Source organism: Syngnathus acus, chromosome 2 (assembly GCF_901709675.1).
Source record: "Syngnathus acus chromosome 2, fSynAcu1.2, whole genome shotgun sequence".
Lineage (NCBI taxonomy): Eukaryota > Metazoa > Chordata > Actinopteri > Syngnathiformes > Syngnathidae > Syngnathus > Syngnathus acus.
In genome coordinates this window covers 12,255,589-12,282,209 of record NC_051088.1, presented here as the reverse complement: position 1 = coordinate 12,282,209, position 26,621 = coordinate 12,255,589, and the positions used below count along the sequence as shown (strand labels likewise).

At 40.4% G+C, this 26,621-nt stretch overlaps 1 protein-coding gene across 8 annotated transcripts in view; it reads right to left on the bottom strand.

The window, feature by feature from the left end:
* The window catches only part of plch2a (phospholipase C, eta 2a), an 81,018-nt gene that overhangs the window by 21,865 nt on the left and 32,532 nt on the right, over nucleotides 1–26,621 (bottom strand). For 4 of the 8 annotated variants that reach the window (XM_037265881.1, XM_037265862.1, XM_037265872.1 and 1 more), the window contains one exon: nucleotides 7–153. In XM_037265881.1, the coding sequence (XP_037121776.1) occupies nucleotides 7–153 (147 nt within the window). Of the gene's footprint in view, nucleotides 1–6; nucleotides 154–2,807; nucleotides 3,414–14,830; nucleotides 15,205–26,621 lie in introns of those variants that run through there. The other 4 variants (XM_037265910.1, XM_037265908.1, XM_037265890.1 and 1 more) reach the window with 3 other exon arrangements.

The window sequence follows — 26,621 nt, the reverse complement described above, 5'->3', positions numbered from 1 at the left end:
ACTCACTCTTAGCTTTTTCATTCTTGCGCGATGGCCTCCAGCGGATGCAGGATTTGTGTTCGTCCAGATAGAAGAAGCGCACCAGTCCCTTGGAGCTGCCACGAAGCTTCACCATCTGGGTACCCATCTGCATGGAGCTCATACATTTCTCCACTGGGGGAAAAAACAAACAGACAAAACAGAATGTTGAAAAAGATGGAAAGCTGACAATTGGGAAAAAACACTCAATGCACATGAGCCATTTTGTTTGTTTTATGCAGGGAATTGCATTGTCATGTAAGTCAATGTCAAAATATTTTTTTGGGGGGGGGAAATCAACACTTACATTATTTTCAGGTGAAATGATAAGTAACCCCACATGAAGCTAATAGTGTGGTATCCAGTAGTGGAATAGCTACAAGCCTGAGGGTTGCAAGGCATGTGGCCTTCACAATAACTGTCAAGTGTCTGTCACATTCCAGCAAGCATGCGGCAAATCTGACATCCTCAGAAAGTGGCACAAATCCAAACAAAGGATAGCCAACTGCGATGACCTTTTACAGGTCTCAGCTCACATCAATGGAGTGAAAATGATGTTTGAGCTGCAGTTTTAGACTAAATTAAACCAAGAGTGGATTGTCTTTAAATGGATCAATCATCATGAATTTGTTGCAGATGGATTAATCAATAGAAACCGTGCTTGGAATGCCATTGACTAAATAACGCAGACAAGAAAGAAGTATCAAATGGGGGCAAGTAAACTTGTGTCTCTGCTGCACCTCCCTGCCACAGTTACAAGGCTAATGCCCAGAACAATAACATTCCCCCCAGCGGAAAATATTGTCCGAAACATCCATAATGAAATATTTCCATGAAGAAATGATATTCCAATTGCAACCGGATTTACTTTAAAAAGAAATGAAATGAAGCCTGAGGCAAAACTTTACAGTGACATGCACAAGCCAGCTGTAGCAACATAAAAAAAACTCTGCATAACGTCAACATGTCGTATTCAGATGACAGGCAGCCCAATGACAGGCAGTCCAGCCGCTGAAAACACACATGGCATGAGTATTATGCCTACATTTATTCAGGACACCTGCACAAAATCGGGAAACAAAATATTAACATAGAAAGCAGATGAGATTTGATCTTGGACACAAATCCAACAATCAAGTCCCTCGTCCCAAACTAGTTTGGCTATTCATCTGTCATTGGGGACAGTTTGGTGGAGTGACACTGATGCGACCTCAGATATCCATGTTACAACCACAGCCTGTTGCGAGAATTAATACTGAAGCTAACCCAGCGCCCTGGGCAAATTCATTACAGGGTGCCAAGCGAAACGAACCAGAAATGAACACGCTGCCAGACAAAACATCCATCTCGAAAATAATCCATCTACCACTGTGTGATGTCTGGCATTCAAAACAAAACCAACAGGATAGATTAAACCACCAACATCTCAGCCCAAATGATTCACAGATGAGGAAGCAAAGAAAGTTTAACTCCCATCTACTGTAAATTAACCAATTCCCTGCCAGCCCAGTTAAAATTGATCTTTGACGTCTATAGCCGTCAATGGTAGTGAATGAGTTAGTTAACAGGACAGCTTCTTGAGAATACACTGTTTCCATATAAAGACATGACCTATATGGACTCATTTGAATGATCTGCTTGAAGCCACAAGCTGTCGTGGTTACGAGAAGGACTTAAAATCAGGACGCAGACACTACGTAGCTAGCTTTGGCTAAAACCAGGTTAGAAGTTTGGCTTCCTCTGTTGATGGAAGGATGCCTCGGGCCAAGTAGACCTTGTTAAGTGACTCTAGTCCACACGATCAGGGGACCAGGTTAAGCTTGAGGGATTGCCTGCAAGCCATATGGCGCTGACCCAATGCACAAGCAGGTGATCTCGATGTTTGGTACTGACGTAAAAAGCAGAAGCCTAATGACATACTTTACTGTTCAACAACATATTAAAAAAAACAATAAAGGAGAGACAATACCAGGGTCATGACTAACATCGAAATCGGTGCATGATATAAAAAGAGTCTTAATTGACAAAGTTGGGCGATAGTTGACCTCTTTTGAGTAATCTCGCCAGCAGACAAACAGACCAGCTGGCAGCTTGTGACCTGGATTGGTTACACCGTGAATTACACTCTTGTTGGTTTGCCAAACACAGAACATGGGGATCACGACTTATTTCTCGATCCATCAGATTAGTTGCATGTAACATGCTGTATATTATACAGCATGTTACATGCAACTAATCTGAAGTAAAAGCTACAAAACAAACTGACAAATAACTCGTTTTCAAATCAGACGAGTAAAAACTGGTCACATTTTAAAAAATATATATATTTTTAAAAGTGAAGACAATTTGCAATTCTAGTAATGACACACGAATTTGATGCACAATTTGTCTTCGCGGGCCACATAAAATGATGTGGCGGGCCGTATCTGGCCCCCGGGCCTTGAGTTTGACACCTGTGCTGTATAAGAATGATAAAAACATTATTAAAAGCTTTCCCTGGTGTATTTAGAGTATTTATGGAGTTTTGGTCAGACAATGAGGCAATAACGTGTCTACTGCCATCACCGAAAATACCGCAAGACATCTTAGAGACAAAGAAAATTGCAAGCCAGACGTTGGGTCAGATGCAAGCTAAATGTAAAGTCAAGTTTATCAGCCATAAAATTATTTTGATGCACAAAATACACTTCCCGTTAAAGAGAGACCACAGAAGCTCGGGTTCACGAAATCCAAGCCTGGCACAGAATGCAGAGGGTTTGTGCTGAAACCATCAATCATACTTGTCTTACCCATGTAGCCAAGCCTCCACTTTGAGAAGGCCACAATTCTGCTGCCTATCCAGAAGAACTCATCCACCACATATGATGATTTAGATTCCGCCACTTTCTTGTCTTTGATGGAGAAGGCTCCTTTAGCTGGAGGTCCGGGTATGTCAACAGTGGCCACGGCAGCTGAGCACATCATGGCCGAAGACATCGGGCCAATGGACAAGAAGTTGCCCTTCTTGTGGACACTCATCGAAACGATTCAAACTAGCTGATTATTCTCTCAATCATCCGTCTTCTAAAAGGACTATTTTATTGGATCTGTTCAATCAGCATGTCGTTTGTCATCCGTAGGGGGGTTGGATTCCATTTTCAATGTACAATCCACAGGAAGCCTGCCTCTCACTGACTGTTTGGAATCAACAGTTGGTCAATAATCCTGTAATGTTATTGCCGTGGCAACCCTCCTTATTGCACTGCCATCCCCTAATATTCCTCCATCGCAAAGACCCGCAAGAAGAGAAAAATCCGCTGCAGCAGTTTGTTGTCAAATCTGCAATTTATCTCCATTCCTGTGACATTATTTTCCTTGACGTGAAACCAGGAGTGCCAGAACTGCTGAGGTCTTCTGAAAGTAGAGGCTGTGTCAGGCAGGTAGCTGCAACTGCAACCTGTGAGCAGTGGGTGGAAATCCTAAATCCCTTTGGAGCCATAATCCCAGTTGAGGAGATTTGCAAATGGTGTGGATTGAAACAGAATGACCCACAGGGGAAAAAGACAGTCAAGAGGCTAGCTCCGATTGAAAAGAAATAAAACCTTAATTTAAGGATCACAAAGATTTTTAAAGCTTTGTGGACATAATATTTATTTGAAGCATAATCCATTCTGAATGATCTTTTAAAGACTTTTAAAGTCTTTTCACATTTTAAACACCAGCCTTCTTTTTTTTCTTGTGTGGCTTCATATCCATTAGTAGTACTTTTTCCAGATTCATTAAATCATATATTATCAGTCAAAGGGTTTTTGCATTCATCATAAATGAAAGTGGCAGGTGTCTGAATCAATGAGTCATGATATTCAAGTCCACTACTTTCCTGATATTTTCCTCTCCATGTTAAAGCAGCACAGCACCCGCCGTGTCACAAGCATCAATTGTTGACTGAAACAGGTCAGGGTGGGATACGCTAGTCTGAGCCCGTTGAATGGTGTCAAAATGTATTAGAACTCTGGAGAAAGAGTACCACAAAAACCACAGTTGCGAGGAAAGGAATGGATTTACAAGAACGTAAAGTAGGTAGGATATGAAGGTCATTTCACCGAAATTAAATAAGGCTCCACATTGGTCAACCAAAGATCAAGCAGCATACAATTTCCTCTCTATTATATCAATTTGTCAGATTGTTTCAATCAATGCCTGAAATGACCCAATATGACAGTTTCTCATTTCGCCCCATTTGAGTTACTTTGTAGATTTCGACGTCTTTGCTCATCCACTTAACAAAGTTCCATAGAAACTGGCCAATTTTATTTATTTGACGGGCGGGGTTTGTATCACACACACACAAATATGACCTCCTTGCAGAACACAAAAGGTCTAAATTTAGACTACACAGTTTAAGCGACCCAATTCCCATTTCTTTTCTCCCATGGGGCCGTTTGTACGCCATAGCAAAGTAAGTTTAAAACAAAGTAAAACAATTAAAACAAATGGTATCTTTTTAAACTGAACATTTTAAAAACATGACAAAATCATGCTTTCCGATTACCAATGCATTTCATTTAGTGCAACAACTGCATCTTGTACAGGACTACGGTTCAATTTTCTCCAGATCATTCTGTATGCATGTGTAGATTTTCAGTGAATTGTTTTTTTAATAGCTGTGAGTCTGCAAATCACAATCCAGTACATGATACTTGTAGCATCCATGATGTCACCAGAGTGTGTCTCTGGCACGTTGTCAACATTGACAGCAGCAGCAGCAGGAGTCTGAGCACCCGTTCACAAGCCAAATGCCAAATCGAATTCAGACAACACATCATCGGTGAAAAAACATAAACAAGGTCTCTTGCAAAGGCTGACGCTAATAAAAATTTTTTTTTAAACAATTAACATTGTGGTGACACATTCCAGAGTGCCATACCACACTCAAAACAGACATTTCATTAAAAATATATTTAAACATGGATTTTTGTTGCATGCAGCTATGAAAATACATTAAATAAAACTAATGTCTCCAAATAACAATATTCAGAAATTGATCCATGTTTCATCACTGTAGCCTGCATATTCCTCCAATCTTTACGCATAAGAGACAAAACAAATGATGACAGCCTCTCAGATGTGATCTTATGAGACACAAATAAACACCCCCTGTAGTCAATTAAAGTCACACAAGCAGAGTGATGATTCCAATGAAAATTCTGCACACAAACACACCACACACTAAACTCTGAACGTCATCAGGGTAACATGATGACAGGATTCATTTAGAGCACTCTGCTCAAAGTTGTCTGGAAGTGGGACACCACCACCATTAAATCGTCTCTGTCCAATTAAGGATTCTGTCACCAGCGAGTGCTAAACACGGTTTTACCTTCCCACTGTTATCTATAATTAAAGAGAGGTCGGGACTGACCTGAAACAGTGGAATGATCTGGATCAGCAGAGCCTTTCTGGAGTGTGGAGCAGACTGCGATCCATTATGCTGTCACTTTTTGAAAACACGCTAGCCAACATTCTCCCAGTTAAATCACAACTCATTGTCCGTATTTTCATTCACGAAATTAAGCGATTAATGCACGTTTGGACGCAGTGAAGCGAATTACTTCCGCATATTGAAGGCTCATCTGAATTCATCGAGTCATAATAATGGCAAGTGTTCAAGGGGATTAAGAAAACAATTTATAGAGAGACAACTCACCACCACCACCAGGTTTGCCTTTTTTGCTTTTTCCAGATCGACATTTTGAAGCGCTCTTTTCAAAAAGTAGGCCAAAATGCGATTTACTGCGCAGTTTTCTGATTTTGTTCCAAGTAATGTAAATGTGAATTTTCGACGGCCTGTTGTTCTGAAACCAACGCATCATTGGGTTGACACATACACAGCCTTCCATGACGTCATGACCCTGTAGGCACAAGCACGTGCAACTCACAAGTAAGACTTATTCTCATATACACGTCCCCCGGTTGCGCTCTTTCACAAATTTACTCGTTAGAAAAAAAACGGTGTACGTCTTCTACAATTTACCAGCTCGTCAAGTATTCACTCTCACGTCCACACCGACATTTAATTTACTCTGTCTTCTTTTTCGCAGGACAATGGGAGGAAGAAGGGATACGAGAACATGCAAACTCCACAAGACCAGAATCTACCCCAAGACAAAAAAAAACCAAGACTTAAACCCAGATAATTAATTTCAAAGTCGTCATTTTACCTTGTTATTTTCATTAAAGTCCTTCAGGGGCACGAGTACTTGACCATTAAAGTAGACCAATGGACAAATATTGCCTTCAAATCTGATTGCAGTTGAAAATGTCCACTGTGGGTTTGTCAGATTTTGTTACATTGATTTTCTTGCAGAAATGTGTGAGCTTCCATTGGATGTGTGCTGGCCTTGGTGCTGAACGCTTCTGAAACTACTAATTAAGCTAAAAAGGTCAACAATGCCCACACGTCTGGTCTAGCCACCAAACACTTAAAGTAGAAGAGCATAGAATTTGATGTTCAAACATGTATACTACTGTGTATAATGTTTTGAAGTCAGTAGGACATAGAGTAGCTATCATAATGATATTCGGAGCCCAAAAACAAATGTATTTTTAATGACAGTATTGTTTTCAAAAAATCTTCAAACATCTTAAAAAAAAAAAAATCAACTGTACACTTATGTTCAATGAAACTTTTACAGTACTAACAAGTTTTGCTTTTTCTATCAAAACTAATGCAAATGTATGGAGAGAGGAGGGGGGGTTGCAACAAACTCCCTTTCTCCCTCTCTCAGCAGCTATAAATAAAACAGCGCAGCACATTTCATGAATCTCTGGATAAACGCGGGACATATCAGGGGCAGACCAGCTCAGTCTGTGGCGATGTACTGTCCTATAATCATTTTAGGTAGCAGATTAGTAGACTAATGGATCATGTAATAAAGGTAACAATTAATCACTTTCTAATGCATGGAAAAAAGGGGTTGGACAAACGAGTTCCTTCTTTAGTGGTGACATCAACACTATTTCCGCTGGGTTTTTTTGAACAACTTGTTTCCATTGTTTTGGGCACTGAATGAGCGTAACCATGTGTGCAGTCACCAAAACGTGTAAGAGTGCCAGATGGCATGGTGGCACAGAGAAGGCAGAGGCCTGCTGGTTATCTCTGCAGGGGAAATGATCCCAGCTTGTGTGTGTTAGGGAGTGTGCAGAAGATTAGCTTCTGCAGAATTCCCTAAAACTGTCTGATGTTTTAGGGGATGCACGGTAGGTGGCCAATTGGGGGCAGGAACAAAAGGTTCAGTTGTGTAAATTTGGTCTCAAACGTCTGTTGACACTTTGACTAAAAAAATGAAGACTGCAGATGTTCCATAGTATTTTGTCTAAGACCCACCAAAATAAAAAAAATAGACACACGACAGATGGTGGCAAGCTACATGTATAAAAAAAAAAAGCTAATCACGGATTAGACATTTAATTGTATAATAGAAATCACAATTATCAACAATGATGATCTTTTCCAGATAATGGTTGTAACAAATTCATAGTAGTTTTGTGAGTCTGACTTGTTCACATCAGACAGCAACAGTTTTCACAACTATCCATTTATTTGATACGTTGTAGCACTTGTCCTCATTAGGGCTGCTGGTGCGCTGCTGCTACTGCAGGATCCTAATCCAATACATCAGCAACCACTGCGACCCAATAATTAGCGATGGCCAGGCCCAAAATGGTTGCTGCGTCAGTATTTATGACCACAACAGCTTTATGTATGGATCTGTGTACTCCATAGCTTTGGGATATACAAAATAGATTCCACCCCCCTGCTTTTAACTGATTCATTTTGCCTTGCTTGTTAGTAAACAAATACAAAGGGCAGGAGGTCCATAATCATGATGTTTGTGAAATGTCTCCATTTAACATTTTTAACAGACAATTTTAATATTTGATTCTCCTCAACGACCATCACCATATTGCTTCAGACCCGCAAACCTTGTCATATTCAAATCAAATCCCGTCTATGATGAAACGAAAAAACAAGATTCAATAACGCCCAATTAAAGCTGTTAAAGCCTAATTAAAGCTGTTCTCCCAAACACTGAATAAATCATTGTGTGAGTTGAAAGGCAGTTGCCATGATAATTGGAACCGCTGTGATTCTGTCCTCAATTGGATAAGCATTTAAACAGAGAATGATGCATTTCAAGTTTTGCTGTTTGTTTTATATATATACAGTATATATAAGGTTTAGGTGCAACTTTAACAAGTTGCTTAATAAGAAACAATATTTAGACACGTCACTCTGACATCAAGTCATAAAGTTGGTGAAACAGAAAGTCATCTGTGAAAATAATGAAACACCTCGAAAGCTGAACACAACAACTGCAACGACAAGGTCACTACAATTATGTTTGGCATATCTTATTTGACACGCACATTAGTAACCTTGTTGCAAAGTCAACAGGCTGTCGCTTGAGTGAGGAAAGCTGCCGAGTGGAAAGCCACCGAGACGTGTGAGGAACGGGAACAGTCGGCCATGTGTGAGCAGTGAACGCGCGGGCGTCCCTCTGCTCTGATAGTTTTCATTCACACATACGACTAATTGCGTGCCATGGCAAATTCTATTGACCCACGCATCAATCATTTTACAACTCTTTGCAAGCCAACGTTGCTTCCTTCGTTTTGCTGTCCCTGCAGGCACATCTCTGATGACAAAAAGAACGTTTTGACATTAGCTCCCATGTAGAGGCCTTGTGATGACTGCACATGGAAGACAGGGAAGTGAAAATGTTTCCTTTAATCAAAATCAAAATGAGTAAAAGAACCATTTGGCATTTCTTTGGTCCTTTGACATTTCAACCACTCTCTCTTATATACAGCAGCGTACATGAGTCTTTGCATTTGAACATGAACAGAACTAAAATGATCTTTGTTTCTATTTCTTTTCTTGCCTGGTCAATGTGTTCCTCAGTTTTACAAATTTGGTTGTCTTTTGCTTTTATTTGTTTTTAATTTTGCTGAGTCTGGATTTGGCATCTTCACACGTTTCTTGCCATAAGGACAGAATATGACAACAAACGCCTACTCGTACACCACAACTTCTGTCAAGAAAAGAAACCCATGAGCTAAATTAGGGAAAATAACATTAGATATTGATCAAGCCCAACCAACACAGCTTTTCTTACTCGTAAACAAACCAACAAACAATAACATGCCACATGAAAACTCTAAATACTGTAAGGCTCTTCGGTTTAATTCCACTCACAGAATTCAGCAAGCTCAAGATTTTAAGATGTATTCCTCCACAATGGAAATGATCAAGACAGTTTGTTCTACATTTTCAAGTACCACCACTATAATAATGAGCAAGTGTTTACCTGTTCCAGAGCTGTTTGCCATCATGACCTCCTTCAAGTTTTCACATTTTAAAAACTCCAAGTGAGCCCGTGGTTTGCTTTTAGTATAAGCAAAACTCAGCCGGAGATGAGGATCGAGTCTCTTATTGTAATACGTTTGCTGGTATTTGTTTCAGCACTTGAGGTCTTCAAACATGTCTCATGGTCAACCGATGCATTCCTGTCACAAAGCTGCTAATGAAAAACCGGCATGTCCCAAGGCTTACGGAGCTACAGCTTCCAGGTATTGCGACATATTCAGCGAGGTGTGAGAAACCCTTCTCACCTAGAACTCTTTCATTTAAAGCCCAAATATTTTTCCATATCCCCCCCCCCCCCACACACTTAATCCTGATGTCCACTTGGCCAAGTTCTTTGTTGAACCTACTCAAAATATTAGCTGTAGCCATGAAAGCAAGGCAGCGAAAAACCATAGCGAGATGTGCAGACGGCAAATAAATCCAGTGAAAGCCTGTCAAGAGTGTGAAGAGTACTTGAATTCAAAATCTGGATAAAGTGTGTTTTCCCCACATTCCAAAAAACATGCATGTTTCATTGACGACTTGGTGTGTAACTGAGTGTAAATATGACCAGTCCAGTGTAAAGTTCAGGTAGTACCCAAAGTCAGCTCGGATAGACCTCAGTTCACCCGAATGAGGACAAGCAGTACAGAAAATGGATAGATATAATAATAATAAAGTGCCTGCCAAGGACGCTTAAATGGAACACCAATGAATATGCAATGTAGCAAATGTACTTGGTTGGTTGCATGAATAGCCTCTAATGAAAAATAGTCGGCCAGACCACAAAATAATAATGCATTCCAACATTTCAATGTGGGACCTTGAATGTCAGTGTCAGTAATTTCAACCTGAGGTTGAAAGGTGGTGCCATGATGAATTAATCAGTAGATAGTACTAAAAATACATTATTTTCATCACTTGATAAAAATGCCAATTACTGAATACAATTTCCTCATAACCAATGAAGGACAATGTTGTGGAGCATGTAGATCGTAACGTCTGTCAGAATCGGAGCGTTGGCTTTCAGATCTTGTCTCAGGCCTTTCTGTGTGCAGTCAGCAAGTTCTTCCCGTGGTAGCGTGGGTTTTCGCAGGGTATGCCAGCTTCCTCCCACATTCTAAAGGCATGCATGCAGGTTAATTCACCTACAGTAACACTCAATTGCCCTTACAGTAGGTGTGCATGTGAACGGTATTAACTATCAGAGGTGGACTTCATTAGTCATCAATGATTGATAACGATTTATAAGAACATAAGAAAACCAAACCTACGCTAGGAACAATTTAATAAAGTAGCTTATTGATTTTGGCATTTGATAACATTTGATGAATATATTTGAGTTAGGTTAGTGCCACGTTGCTTTGGTGTCAGTTGTTTTGATAATATAATGTGGTTGCACAAGTCTGCACACCCTGATAAAGTGAGAGGTGGCTGTGTTCAGAATTAGTAAATACTTGTACCGTATTTTCCACACTATAAGGCACACCGGATTATAAGGCGCACCTTCAATGAATGGCCCATTTTAAAACTTTGTCCATATATAAAGCGCACTGGATTATAAGGCGCACCTTCAATGAATGGCCCATTTTAAAACTTTGTCCATATATAAGATATATACATTTGGCCTGCGGGCCGGACTTTGGACACGCCTGCTGTAGTGGCTCAATATTGGTCCATATATAAGGCGCACCTGATTGATTATAAGGCGCACTGAGAAAATTTGAGGTTTTTAGGTGCACCTTATAGTGCGGAAAATACGGTAAATAGAAGTCAGCACACACTTGCTACCATTAAACTGCACCATCCCTTATCAACAATAGGCGGCATTTGAATGTTTTTACCTGCGACTAGTGGTCAACTTATTACACAGGTGAGACAGCAGCTGCAGGCACAAGCCATTGCCAACATCTATTAAAAGTCGGGGTCGGTTATTGATTCATACACCATTAGCTCCACACTAGACACCTCCATTTCATACAATACCCTATGAAGAAAAAAAAAACTTGACTATATTGATGCCCTGTGGGAAATCATTCACTGTCTACAACATTTTTTATATTTTCTGACCGCAATGATATTTCAGAGATGCCATAAGACATTCATTTTAAAATATAATTTGGAAAGCATTTCATGTTTTGATGCAGATAAATCACATGAAGGCAGAAAAGAACAAGGAAAGAAACATTTTAGGGAAAAAAAGAATAGTCTCCTTCTCCAAGAAAATAAGTCTTACATTCCAATTGCAACTGAGGTCCCTTTGGAACCTCCTGGGTGACACATTATATTTCACACACACTAATTTACATATGTGGATTTTATACTTTCCATATTGTACAATTAAATATTCAGAAATGCTTTCTTGCTTACTCCACCACTGCAGCAGTTTTCTCTAAAAGTGGCAGAGCATCCCTATGACGCATATTCACTCATCATCAATTAGCTTTAGAACTCATCATCCACCGTATGAGCCTTATTAAACTGAAGCTGTGGAAATACATGTGGAGACACAAACTGTGACTGAAGAATGCTATGAAACCATTCCTTTAACAGCAGCCATATTCCACTTTGTCCATCATTAGTGTGTTGATGTCTTCTCCGTGGTCTTCATGACACCGTGCTCCTGTTGCAATTTGCATCATACTATGGCATCAGCAACCTGCTAATATGGAAGGCAGGTGGCAAATTGCACAGACGGACCCTATAGATGATCAATAATTCTCCGGGCGAGTTGTTCAATGGCCCATGGAGGGATTTCTCATAAAATCAGACGTGTGAGGTTAATGCTACCAGCATTCTATGGTGTAATGACACGGGTCCATTTACTATGATACGGGTCGATGTGACATTCTCAATTATAGTACATCAACCCCCTATTATTCTTCCTTTCTAAAATAAAGGATGTTTTTGAGATGTCAGAGAAATCCTTTAAAATTACAGCAAAAATATGTTAAACTCCCGGTAAAGGAAAAATCCAGATGTTTTGCCCATGATATTGGTCAGGTTATGAGTCGTGTTCCTCCAAAGAGTGGCATTCACGGCAAGATCATTCCCAAGGTATTGCGTATACAGTGATCCCTCGCTACTTCGCATTTCGTTTATCGCGGCTTCACTACATCGCGGATTTATTTTTCCAAAAAACATTTCAAAGTCAAAATTAAACTTTTAAATTGAGGAAACGTGTCTAACCTAGAAACAAATCCATGATTTCACATTGCGTGGTCTCTGACAAGCTGAAAACATCCTGACCTCATAAATACTCTTCTACTCAGTTACAAAACTTGAGCCAAAATCACATGTTGTTTGTTTTGTCACCAACCCATACTGTGGAAGTCATGTCCTCTTCGGATTTACCTCTGTTGCTCGCAAGCCTACAAGCCTGTGCCACCTTGGTTTCCAACCTGGTTGCTTGTAAATTCAGTGTTCCGCTTTATTCGTGCCTCCGAGATGTTTTTGTGTGCATGTCTATGCTCTGAACTGTGACAAATCGGTCTGCAGCTACACAGTATCACAGCTGGGAGCAGTGTGCACAAAACAACCCGGAGATCTACAGGAAACCCTCTGAGCCTCAACATATTCATTTCATAGCCATAATGCAACCCCGAGTGTTTTGCAGGCTGTTAAATTCTGGCTGTTTCCACAGCCAAGGAAAAACCAGCATGTTGTCTATCAACATATAATATAATAATCTTTTTTTTTTAAATCACGAAAAATCCCCCCGGTAAATCCGGTTCATGGGACACAAACAGCCTAGAGACTGAACCAAAAATATTGTATCACTCACTGTGGTCTGATAGAGGTTTTATTTTGAAAAAGAAGTGCATCCGCCTCCGCTTCTGTACGCGTTAAACCACTGGTCACGGTCATGATATGGTAACAAAAAAAAAGTATGCCAAGAAGCTAGCAAGATGTCTAATGATCAGACCGCTGTGGCTATGTGGTTGAGATGATTGCCTGCCGCCGTGGGGACGCCGGTTCGAAACCGTCCACCTCCAACATCCCCAGGCACATGGCTGTGGTGTCTTTGAGTATGAGATCAATACCTTGTGTTTAGTTGAAGTGCTCCCCTGGTGCATAATAATAGCCCCTTGCTTCAGTGTGTGTTTGTTGTGCCCACTACTGCAATGGGTCAAAAGCAGAGGTTAAATTTCATGTATGTGTGTGTAGATGACAAATGAAAGAAACAAGTGCAGGGTTTCGATACTAATTACCACCACTACATTCAGTATAGTGATAAATTATATATATTTACTGACCCAATTAGTGTTTAGTTGTTTCTTTGCCGCCTAATACAAATGGTGCTTTACATTAAATTGTCCCTTGGTACAAAAAAACAAAACAGTTTGGCGACAAAAGATCTAATCTAAAAATCAATCCAGTACCAACTTTCAACCCTTGTATCGATAACATTACAGAAGATCAGGATCTTGAAAGTGACTGGCTTTGAGCATCATAAAAGGAACAAATGCTGTAAATTGCATTGGAATTAAATACATGCCAATGAAAATGAATGACAAGCGCTCCATTCTATTTATAGTACAAAAATCAAATAAATAAATAAAGCTGACATTCTACTTCTCAGTTTGATCCAAATCACAATGCTTTAAAATAAGAACACCATTTTTCACAACTTAGCCTGATGTGCTGTCGACATTATGCACAACCCTCAGCATGAACCGGGTGAACTGGGTGGATTAACTTCATCTGGGAGGGATCACTGAAACGGCTGTAATCCTGCACACCTCCAAGGAACAGTAGTGTAGGCATTAGACTTTCATTGTATAGATTTGTGAAAGTGTGATAATGGAGCCCCGCTTGCTCTCTGAAGCTGCTCTGCTCCTGAGAGCCACGGTGATCCAACACTAATGACTTGCTCTATGGTTACTGGGGCTTGTGGGAACGCTGGAAAGCACAGAGGAAGGATGTGGGGGGTGGCAGCTGTGCTAAATCCTAACGGGGGAGTTGTCAAGAATGGATGACTTGATTTTGACTCATTTTTACTACATTCCCGATGTGTTTGAAGGTCTTCTTCACCCGCTGCAATTGACAGAGTCAAAAAGGGACTCTGCAAAAAGGCTTTTTATTAGCACTCTGACTCCACCCCCAGGTGGCTCCTAAAATGCTGCTGGGCTTGGCCTCATCTCAGTATCAACTTGAGTCAACAAAGGCAAACAAATTGCCCTCAAAAGAGCCATTAAGTACCAAACAGTGTGAGTAATCTCAACAGAATATGACCACCCCGAGCTCACCAAGTGTTGCCGTGAGCCGATTTAGCACACGACAGAAGCCAAATTCCCAAGTGAACATAAAGGAACAAGTTAAAGTCGATTGTACTTTCCCATCACTCCCAAGTTGGACGAGCACAAGAAGCTGGCCCACTTCATGCAAGGCAAGTGCCAATTGCGAGCTGCTTGCTTGTCTTACCTTGCTCACGGCTGAGGCTGCGAACGTTGCCAGAACCGTCCATTGTTGCATTCCCCCAGTGAGACGGAGCTCCATGTGATGCGAAACAGGGCTGGTGGAGCTGGCTTCACCCTACCTACCATGTGGAGGGCTGCTGGCACTGGGTGTTATTATCCAGGGTGTGATTGGAAGATGTTTTGGGGAGAACTCACTTGCCCTCACGTCTTTCTACGCTATCTTTCTCTCAGAGTCTTCTTGCATGCTGTCTGGGTGGATGTAAGCCCATCCTCCTTTTCTCTATGAGCTACAGCCAAGATAATAATGTGGTCTCACACTTCTTCTTCCTCTACAGTACAGAGTGGATGGTGTGTGAGTGCATGTACGTGGGGAGGGTTTGCCCGAAGAGCTTTCGGCGCCCGCTGAATACAGTCAACCACTCACAGCTCTTGTAGCCAAGGGGAATGCGCTCGGTTCAACGGCGATCACCTGGGAGAGCGAGCGCTATTAGATGGACAAGGGAGGGAGGGAGGGAAAAGTGAGGAAGGAGGAGCAGGAGTAAGCAGGGGAGGAAATGGACCGAAATGCATCTGTTGAGATGAAAGGGAGGAGAAGGATGCGAGAGGCGCAAAGGGAGCCAAGGTGGCCGCGATTTGCAAGTAGGGGAGAGCAGCAGTGTGTGGCACACATGTTTTATTCAGCATGGAGAGATGCTGAGGGATAGGAGCAGCCAAGCGTGGATGGGTTGGTCCCAGCAGTCGGCCAAAGGGAGACGCAAAATAGGAGAGTGGAGGGGGGAGGTTGTGGACTCTGCTTCTGGAAGCAGCTCATCGTGTCACAAAAGCTTGAAGATGCGTACAAAGTTTCAGCCAGGACTATGCAGAAAAAAAGTGTGCAAAAAATATATATATTTTAAAGTTATCTGTCCACATGAAGATATTGCAGCCTCCTTTGTCACGAATTCTGCTCACTCCTCCATTTCTCAGACGAGGATGAACGTTTACGCATGCCAAAAAGAATCAAAGCAGCCACTGTTGTTAACTCTTTCAAGATAATAAATAATACAACCGTCCCCATAAAGCCTGAGTAGGATATTCTCTGCTTGTCTAGTATTTTTCAAAGACTGTCTCGAAACATATCGAGGAAAATATTGTGTTAAAATAAAAATATTTCTTGTGTGGACAAGAAAACCTGAGATACTTGAACTCCTCAACCGGAAGCTCCACTTCACTCCCAATCTCTTTTGAGAATCAGAGCTTTTGATTCAGAAGTGCTGTTTCATGGAAATGCATTTTTCATGTCCTGTGAAGAACTGCATGTGTCTAAAATGGGTTGTCCGTCAATTTGTTGGATACAAAAGGACAATAATATGCCTTGCCACTTGTGCTCTAATAGGATGAGGCAATTACGATGGCAATTATAACTCCGATATGGTCTGCGGTGTGATAATACTTTTTGAATTTTTCAAAATGCGCCTGAATAAACACATAGAATCACATCATGCCTCTTTCCAAGAGCGATGATGAAAGGTGGGCCGTATGAATGCATCATTGAACTAATGCCTGCATTAGCGGTCAGTGATGCCTTTAACCTGAAACGATTATCATTCCAAACCTCTGACCCGGGCTTTCGTTATTAAATGCAGAGCGACTGAGCATTGCGAGCTCATTTATGAAGGCAGTCAATTATCTTTGTAGAGTTGGCGGGTTGCAAAGAAAGCTATTTAAAGTTCTGCTACATCACCAGCAAACACAATTTACAATATATTCAGCAACTTTCAACTAATGCATGAATAATACACCTTGTGAATTGTCTCACCTCATGTATGTTTCATGAGGCAGAAACACAGATTTTCAAATGCCCCTGCACCAAGGGAGATGCAGCAAAACCTGCGCTAGCTAGCACCAAAAGTCACACTTCATTTATATGACAGTGTCTTCTCTGTATGTTGCCGTGCGATGCCACATCCTGCTTGAATGAACTTTGGGGACATTACATGTCCGCTGAGTCACAATACCAGCAGGACCCGTTTCTCACACACCCTTATGACATTTGTGGCACAGCAAGCGGTTACCTCAGATCAAATGTGCCATGCATGGCTGTGTGCAGTGTGGTCAGTGGAGATGATCCTTTTTCTAATAAACGCATAATTCCCACTAGCAAACAAGCTAATCGGTATACGATCCAGGATAAGACCGTGGCTGCTTTAACCACTGGCCATTGGCGTCAACCAGGAAGTGCAAGTTAAAATAAAAAGAAGATGCAAGTCTTACTGAAGAGAAATGAAGGGCAAAACGAAAGCCAAAAAACAAATAAATGGACAATGAAGAGGAAATAAAACGGGAAATTTATTTGTAGTAAAATATACATGACCAGACATTCTGAGCAAATGTTAGCCACTTAGCAGTTTGAGAAGCTAATAATAATAATAATAATAATAATAATAATAATAATAATAATAATAATAATAATAATAATAATAAGTGGGGACAAGTGGTATAGAAAATGGATGGATGGATGGATGGATGGATGGATGGATGGATGGATGGATGGATGGATGGATGGATGGATGGATGGATGGATGGATGGATGGATGGATGGATGGATGGATGGATGGATGGATGGATGGATGGATAATAATAATAATAATAATGATGACAATAACTCTTCCTCTTTTGATGTCATTGTCGTTCCAAGCAAGCTATTAAGATACTTTTTATTCCTTTGGAAGGCACATCTTTTAAGCTACTGCCAGTGAAAGTAAGCAGCATATTGACTGATTGACTCACAGAGGAAGGCTGTGCTTTGGTGTTGAGAACAATAACATACCACATAAACAAGAAATACAGAAACGGGATGCTTGCACTCAAACATCTAATTAGATCTTACATATGGTCTATTGAAAAAAAAAAAACTTTCAAAATATTGCATCTGGATTTTTGCCAAAATATTTGTAAAGATCTATATTTTTATTTTTTCCATAGACAATTCTGGAATTAGAGTCACAGTATTTTACTGAGGAAATACTGTAAAGCTCAAGAAGGCATACATGCGTGGTCTCTGTGTGGTCCAGTTTAGTGGGCACGGCACACAAACACAACATCCTACGATATGTCAGCCACCTATTTGTTACGCTGCTTATGCATATGTGTCAGAGCGCCAAAATTAGCTGACTTTAGAGACGTAAAGAGGCGGTCACAGAGCTCAGTGAATCCCTGCTGGAATCAGCTGAAACATCATCCCACCTTTTTAGGATTAGTGGAGGCAAGTACAGTATATCACACTGATTAAACTGGATCAGGAGAAACTGATCCTCAAAGAGGAGAATCAGAAACAGTATTAATGTGCAGAATTTCCTGGATGAAAATTTCTCTCTAAGAGTATTTTGGTAGTGGTCAGTGTTAAAACGCTCATAATAGTTGATTATGTCAATATAAATTTTTTACTGCTACACAGTAAATCGAATCTCAATCGGGATCATGATTTCAGCTCTGACAAACAAATTAACCTTTGCTGATAATTACATTTAAAATGCAGGCTGCTGCACATCTAATTAAACTCTTACTCAACCAGTAGTTAGCAAACCACCAGGAGGCGAAGGCATGGTTAAGGTTTTTATCAAGCTGCCTAAATAACAAGCCCGTAGACTCTGCAGTGGGAGCCTAAAGTCACTGTGGACTGATGAGAGTGAGTTATGAAGAGAGAAAGAAAGCCCAGTACGCTGCATAACCAATGTTTTCTGTCACAGATTTACTATTTAAACACCACATTAGCACTAAAAACTGATCAATTTGGCACCAGGATAAATGTGTTTTATTGCTTTTGACGCGTCGTCATTATATCATAATTACTGTGTATACTGCACGCGTGTCGGGGGTTGCAGAAAATGTCCAATAGTACGCACAATATAAAGCACTTACGTATATGTACTTGTAGTACTGTTTATCATCACATCAGCTTTTATGACATGACTTGAAAAAAAATCAACACTTTGGAAAAACTACTGGAAATGAAATATTGATTTTTTTTTTTTTCCATTTACAGTCCATGTCATTCAACCATCTTGTCATGCTCATGTGAATCTATTTGGAAAATCACGCGCCAATCCTGATGGAATGTGACCACAAGCTACGTATGTGCAGGGTACACAATGTGTACTACACGTTCCAGGCATTCACTGTACTGTACTTTTAAAGCACATGGTGGCTGCCAACATGAGCAAATGTATTATGTTCAGGCTCATCGTAGTCATCCCGGGTCAACGCGTCCGGCAAAATGCTGTTAAAGGCAACTTCAAAGAATTGTTTGTTTGAATTGCCTGCACAGAATGTAGATTTTAGGTCTGATATAATTATGATCATTTCTGGTGGGCGAGAACACAGGTGTCAAACTCAAGGCCTGGGGGGCAGATACGGCCCGCCACATCATTTTATGTGGCCCGCGAAGACAAATTGTGCATCAAATTTGTGTGTCAACACTAGAATTGCAAATTGTCTTCACTTTTTTTTAATATTTGACCAGTTTTTACTCGTCTGAATTGAAAACGAGTTATTTGTCAGTTTGTTTTTTAGCTTTGACTGTATATAATATGAGGTGCTCATACATTTATTTGGGTTGACAGTCATAATGGCCCTCCGAAAGAAGCTACGACTACAATGCGGCCCACGAAAAAAATGAGTTTGACACCCCTGGTCTAGAAGGTCAATATGTGCAAGAACTGCAGGTAAATTCAACATCACTGTAAACGTTATCTAAAGACCAACATGTTTTTCAATTCCATCAGATCCTCTTCTAACTTATTGTGAACAGTACATATTCCTTATCTTCATAGCGTTGTTTGTCTTTCTTGTGTGTATGGTGAGACAGGAAGGAATTGAAATTTTAACAACTACCTGCATGTGGCCAAACCCCGAGCGCACTCGTGGATCATGATTATGCACTCATGATGAAATAGAATTTAAAAACATCTTTAGTAGTTGAGGGGGTGGCTGATGATTAGCTCCCCGTGTTTATTGCCAACACTACTCATGCGAGGAAGGAGGCGCAGTGACATCAACATGCCTTTGTGGGAGAAAATGACACTTTGAGAAATGGCTCCACCGGTAAATTGCTGCTCTTTAGTGTTCTTTGTAAAACGTCCTACCACAATGCGCCAAACAACATGTGATGTGATGCATTATGTGTAACCGTATGATAATGTTGCCATCTGCTGAATGATGCATCTCATTATTTTCTTCCCACTGAAAGGATTCCGTCGCATCCGGTTTGAATTTACGACAGATAACAGTGACTTCCATATTACAATGGGACAGTCAAAGCAAACCCACACGTGATACATTATTAGCTGACAGGTCGTACAAAAGAGCAGGCTGTACATTGTCCTTTCAGTCCTGGATCATCAATCAGATATTATTACGACAGAGCAAAGAAGAAGGCGTACACATTTTTAAAGATCAAAAATGCCCTAATATGGTTGCAAACATTTAAGAATAAATGCTTGCATAAGATAGAATTTAAAAATCCCACTAACAAGATGTAGAGCAATACATGAGGGACATTACCCACATGAACACACAATGTGTAGCAATAAATCTTAGTCATGCATATGATTTAAACTAAAAGGTAACTCTGGAGGAAGTAATGAAAGTGTTCCCTTTTACATCAGACTTTATCTGAGTGCCCTAAAAAGATCACCCTTTAGTCCTCTCGTTTTTGCCTGGCATTTGATACTGGAGAGGAGGAAGTCATGCAATGCTGTATCTCACTGTCTCAAATGCTGTCCTCAGCCCCCCCCCCCCCCCCCTTCAGTTTTAGGCCAACAGAGTTATATAAGATTGTCTACTGCTGAAGCTTTGTGTTACAGTATGCAAATATCGGTGTATATCTTTAGATAGATTATGTGAAGAATGCACCCTGGGATCAAATGGAGTTGCACAGAATAACAAAGAACTGAGAAGTGGCTTAGATTTATTGTAAAAAAATATATATATATTTTGGAGCTTTTCCTTGATGTATTAAGAGGGAATATGCAAAAATATTCACAAAAGTTTGCTGTAGAAATATATTGCAAAGAACAAAGAAGCTCTATGTGTTACTGGTTCCTATTTCTGCTGGGTAGTTTTTCTATTAAAACAAATCTATTCATTTTCTGTGAGTAAGTGAGCCTATCACAGCTGTGAACTGTGAAATACATAATTTTATTATAAATGCCCTGTACACACCATCCTATTATTTAATACATTGTAGATAGTACCTGGACTTTGTGTAGCTACTGGACGCAAAACTGTCATTTTGTGTGGGTTCTATTTTCATGCCCAGTGCAAGGGTCTTGCCGCAATAAAAAAAAAAAGAGGCATTTTGCGCAGTTGTGGGAGTGAACACAGATCATTTTAGATCATTTCAGAGTGTTTTGGGTCCTGTCAGCATTACAAGTGGAGGCGTGACTACTCATTACATCTCTCAGTTAAGATAGTTGCTGTTTTCAACCTTCAATATTTTTTCACGTGTGAAACTACTTTTGTGATCACATCCACAAAGGTAATATTACCCCAGGCCATTTGTAACTTCAAATGCAATCTCTTCTATTTCCCGTCACGTACGTACGTACCTATCCACCCGAGACGGTGTATTAAAAGATGCCTGGGAATTGTTTGATATTGCAGCAGGAGATAACGGCATAGAGATGTGTGCTTCTGGTAGATCCCCATGACCATAACTTAACAAATTCATCCTACTGATCAAGTCCTCACAGAACATTTTTTAAGGATTCCAAAATGAACACAACCTAGGCTAGTTATCACAACTCAGAAAACATTAAGATGCTAGCTAGTGACAAGAGCCACATATTCCAAAAAAATCCTTCTTTTTAAAGCAAGAGAAAAATGAATTAAAATGTCTGGCAAGTCAAAGTCATCCGTTCCTCTGATCTTCGTTGTCACAGTGGAGGGATCTTTTCCCCGTGGTTAGCCGTCAAGTCTCACAGCGCTGATCAGGGAGCAGCTCGTCTTCTCTCAAAATGTCTTCCCTCACTTATATTTTGATATGCCATCATTTTATTTCCCTGTCGTGCCACATGGAGTCTTAAACTGCAGCTATGTTCCCGCCCCCCATACTTTGGCTTTCTTTATTATAGTTCTTAGTTTTCTAGACAACATGTTACTCTCATGAGGGTCCTCCTGTAAAGTAAGTGGATTTTTTTTGTTTTCTTTACTACTGCTTCAAGTTCTTTCATTATCCACAGCTTTTCATTTGGGAATATTAGCAAGTTTGGGAATTCTGCAACCACCGCGTTGCAGCTTTCTGGGCATTCCAGCTGAGCGAGGGGCTTTTCTATTTCACATGCCGCCAACCCTCAGGTGACAGAAAGTAGACTCGACTATAGGCCAGCTGAAAGCAGGTCTAAGTATTATTATCACCTTTATTATATTTTATCACATTCAAAATTGATAATCCCACATCAGGGGAAGGTGCGAGCTAGCATCTCACAAATATAATTAACAACACAACATGAACAACATTAGTCTAATTTTTTACATTCTATGGATGGCAGGACTTGACAGTTACATTTCCCTAAAAAAAAAAAAAAACTGACTTTTTCACTGACAAAAAAGCCAAAGGGCGAACTGAACACAACTGACAGTTAAAAGTTATAAAAAAAAAAAAAGCTCCACCAAAAAAAGATTTCCATCCTGCAGTGAGAATTGATGAAAGCCTTGATCTAACTTTGACAGCCCTTGTCGAGTGTTGCCACATTTCCTAAGCAGGGTCACAGGTGAGCTCGAGGCCATCCATCCCAGATGATTTTGGATGACAGTGGAGCCATAACCTGGATTTTGGACTAATTGCCAGCCAATCAGCAGGTTGTCAAGTCACAGTAAAATGAAAAATTCACTTTTGGAAGCTACCCATGGAGCATACAGTCAAATATTATAAGATACTGTACAGTGTATAATAATAATAATGTATAATGTAAATAAATGAAATGCTTCAACCTTTATTACATTGCTTTTGAACTCATGAAAGAATGAGAGGTGACAATAGTGTCGATGCTTGGTTGACCAAGTGCTCCCTCTATTGCACTGTAATAAATGCTGCAGACATGGTTGGTGTCCTCCTGTGAATCCCATCTACTCACTTTATATTACCGCAGACGACATGAGCGTGTGTCTGGAAGTGTGTCTACGATGTCAAAAGATTCAAGTGTAATGCTTCTTGTGACGTTTACCCGACAATAGACACACACGGTCACACTTGTTTCAGAAGGCGTCCAAGTGTGTCGTCTTGCGGCAGCTCATTAAATGAAAGCTGATATTTTCTTGCGTGTGACAGGATAACTTGGAGGAGAAATTTCTCTATGCGTGTTCTTGAGTCCTTTTTTTTTCTCACTGTCTTCTCCCTTTTAGTTGGATAATGATGTGGTGGCTACATATATATTACCATAAAGTAAAGGAATCGGGTTGAATGCTTGTAACAAAGGGAGAATTGCATCATCACCAATTAGATTGGAGATATATGATCATTTCAATATTTATCCACTTCCTTCCCGATTGCAAATGGGGATTATCAATGCTGGAAACAGGTGAACAGCAAAAAAAAAAAAGATTTTGAGGTACAAAAGTCATTTTAATTCATTTTAATTCAGTTTATTTCAATTAATCACTAATGATAAATATGAATATTTGATTACAATTCATTAATTTTACTCATCCAAATCTCTTTATGAAGCAAGGTTTGGCTTTTGACTAAGTCTAAGTTGGCTGCTAGAAGGATTTAGGTGGGCTAAGTACTTTTTTTGCATAATGTAGGCTATGAGATAATTTATTCCAATATAAGGCCTTGCAGATCTTGAAACCTGTGTTTGCAATTAGGCGTCGCCTCCAACCAGCTTATGCAGATTTTATTTACATGTGGACATCAAAGTCAGAAAGTGGACTATTGGAATTAATTGACATCTCACTGCACATCAAATAAATGTCGGTCCCCTGTGGGATTTTTTGGTTGTTGTTGTTTTTAAATGTATATTGACCAGAATGAAAGTTTCTTTTTCCTTCGATGGACGAAGAAAAGCATTTGCAGAAATGAAAAACGGCTTTTCTTATGTGCCACAATGAAGTCGTTTGGAGAAATTCAATTCTGGAGTGAAAAATGTACCGAAGCAACTTCGAAAACTGTAATAGCGTCACTGGAGACATGTAGGTGACTTTGCTCTCTGGAACATTACTCGCATCAGATTCTTTTGTTGCCTCATCCAGATCGATGCTTTGTGTTCCTTTAACCTTGTGTCTCATATACTGTGTCAGTTGTGTTGCCTTTTGAACTGCGTGTATTTTCCATACAGACACACAAGCCATTACATTCACAGCAGAAGACAATTTAGTCTTCCTGGACCTAGCATGCTTGTTTTTGTAATGTGGGTGGAAGCAGAAGTACCTGGAGAAAACTCGGGCGAATGAGTGGAGAGTTTAGCTTAACAGGGAGAAAAACGTAAGGTTGCAACATAAGAAACTAAAAGGACTGAAGAATGAATGGTGATAAATCCACATGAACGCAATGTAACTGTAGTGCAGAAAAGAGTAGAATCACTCGTGCAAAATGTTATCATCTGATCCTCTAAGCAAGATACAGCCTGTAATTGGTTGGATCGGGGGGGTGCATCAAGATTGATGACATTCATTTGAAGGATTTCACATGCTCATTAGATATTTAATTTGCTTCTTTTTAAGATTGGTCCAAGAAAACAAATTAGCAGACAATGTTGCAACAGACTGTCACTCGGTTCTGCTAATTGTTTACCACTGCAGTTATAACAGTGCATGTCATTGTTGTGTGTGTGTGTGTGTGTGTGTGTGTGTGTGTGTGTGTGTGTGTGTGTGTGTGTGTGTGTGTGTGTGTGTGTGTGTGTGTGTGTGTGTGTGTGTGTGTGTGTGTGTGTGTGTGTTAATGACATAGTGGTGGTGGGGCGGGGGCTTAGCAATAACCAAACAAACTTCAACTTGAAAGCAGAGTCACACATCAACCTTAACTCATTCACTGCCATTGACGGCTACAGACGTCAAATATCGATTTTGAATGAATTAAGTACAGTTGGCTGAAAACTAGTCAATTGATCCTTTCATTGTAGATTAATTGCCACAAAATATTCAAGATGTTAATATATGTAAATGGAGATTGCAATGAAGATTAATGTGCTACAATTGTCAAATTGAATGAGATTCTTTCCAAAAGGGAAATGGACACATAATGGGTTTCTCGTAATAGTCTATCTGATGTATGCATAGGAAAGACTTTAGTGACCTTTGAACTTTTTCACACTAATTCATGTAAAATTCAACAGAGGGATGCAAGTATTCGTGAAATCAGAGTGATATTGTCTTCCAGCGTATTTATGTTTGAACAACACAACCAATGGAAACGCAACAGTGGGTCCTTCATTTAGGTCGCTCTCACACTGGGCCAGTTCTATTGTAAACACACGATTAACCGCCCCCCTCGCCTGTCCCCCGCAGTCTTGATGCTCAAACTCAATCAGACTTAACGACAGACATGCATCATCATCACTTTCCTGACTTTGTGGAATATTTCGTGCCAAAGTTCAGTCCGACGTTTCTAGTGTAAGCACCTCGAACAGCAGAATAAGCGGTTTGACAATGTTACAGCAGAGAAGTCATTTACCAGTCACAAATGTTCAAACTTTTTAGCTTGGCTTTTGTGCTATCTGTGTGATAAATTGAATTCTGTCAACATGACTTGTTAGATTTATTTTGTCCTTCTTTTTCTGTCTGAGCAATACCATGTGGATTTTTTCACTTATCACAAATGCTCCGTGTCAACTAAAGACGCTTTGCGAATCAATCGTGGATGAGTCAGTGAGCACTTGAGTAAACGCGCGGACACTCCAGTTGCTGCATCTTATTCTCAGACCGAGCAATGAGGTGAGGTGAAAATATGAGGCAGAGGACCCTTGGCTCATATTTTAATTGCCAGGCGGGGGAACACAAACAGTCGAGGCAGGCTGACAACACCGCCAGCCACTTATCTTATCAACTTTTTGATGTTGTTGCTCAAATGACAGTTCAGATCTCCAAAGACCAACGGGCCTGCACCTGCTATTACGGCTTATTTGTCCTGGGCTTTGCGCTGATTAAACACAAATCAGCAAGCTCAGAGGTAATTTACTTCAATCTCCCGTCACGCGCTTTGTTGAACAGGAATACCGCAGAGCGGCGTAGCACGAACGAAGCGAGGATTGTTTGCATGGCCGTACGTAATGCGCAGTTGTGCTCCCGTCGGCTTCTGCGGCACTGTTAAATCACACGTTCGGTCGAAGCTTTCACACATTGCGGCGGCCTCGCGTGCAGTCATTATAGCATCAATTGCCTTAATGGCTGCTCTGTCGCACCTTACGGCACCGAGCCGAGGCATCCTTGCTGACGGTCCTTTATATTTATAACGTGTACCTTTACACTCCTTTCAATAAACTCATTAATACAGCAGTCACAATGGGATCCCTTTTAACGGCCCTCGTATGGCGCAGAGCGGCATCAAGGAATGATTAAACATGATTACAGTCAGGAGAAGACAAGAGGCAAGGACATCTGCTGAGCTCTTTGGAAAGAATGTCACTATTCATATCCAGTGTAGGGTGCAACGCGTGAAATGTCAAACCATGCTTAACTTATTCAAAGCGTGCATTTGTGCATTTATATTTTACATAAACTAACCCATTTTGCATATTTATATGCCTTTATTTGCATTGATTTGTATATTTTATAAGTGCATCGGAAGAGGAAATAGCCATTGCAAAATGGATGAAATG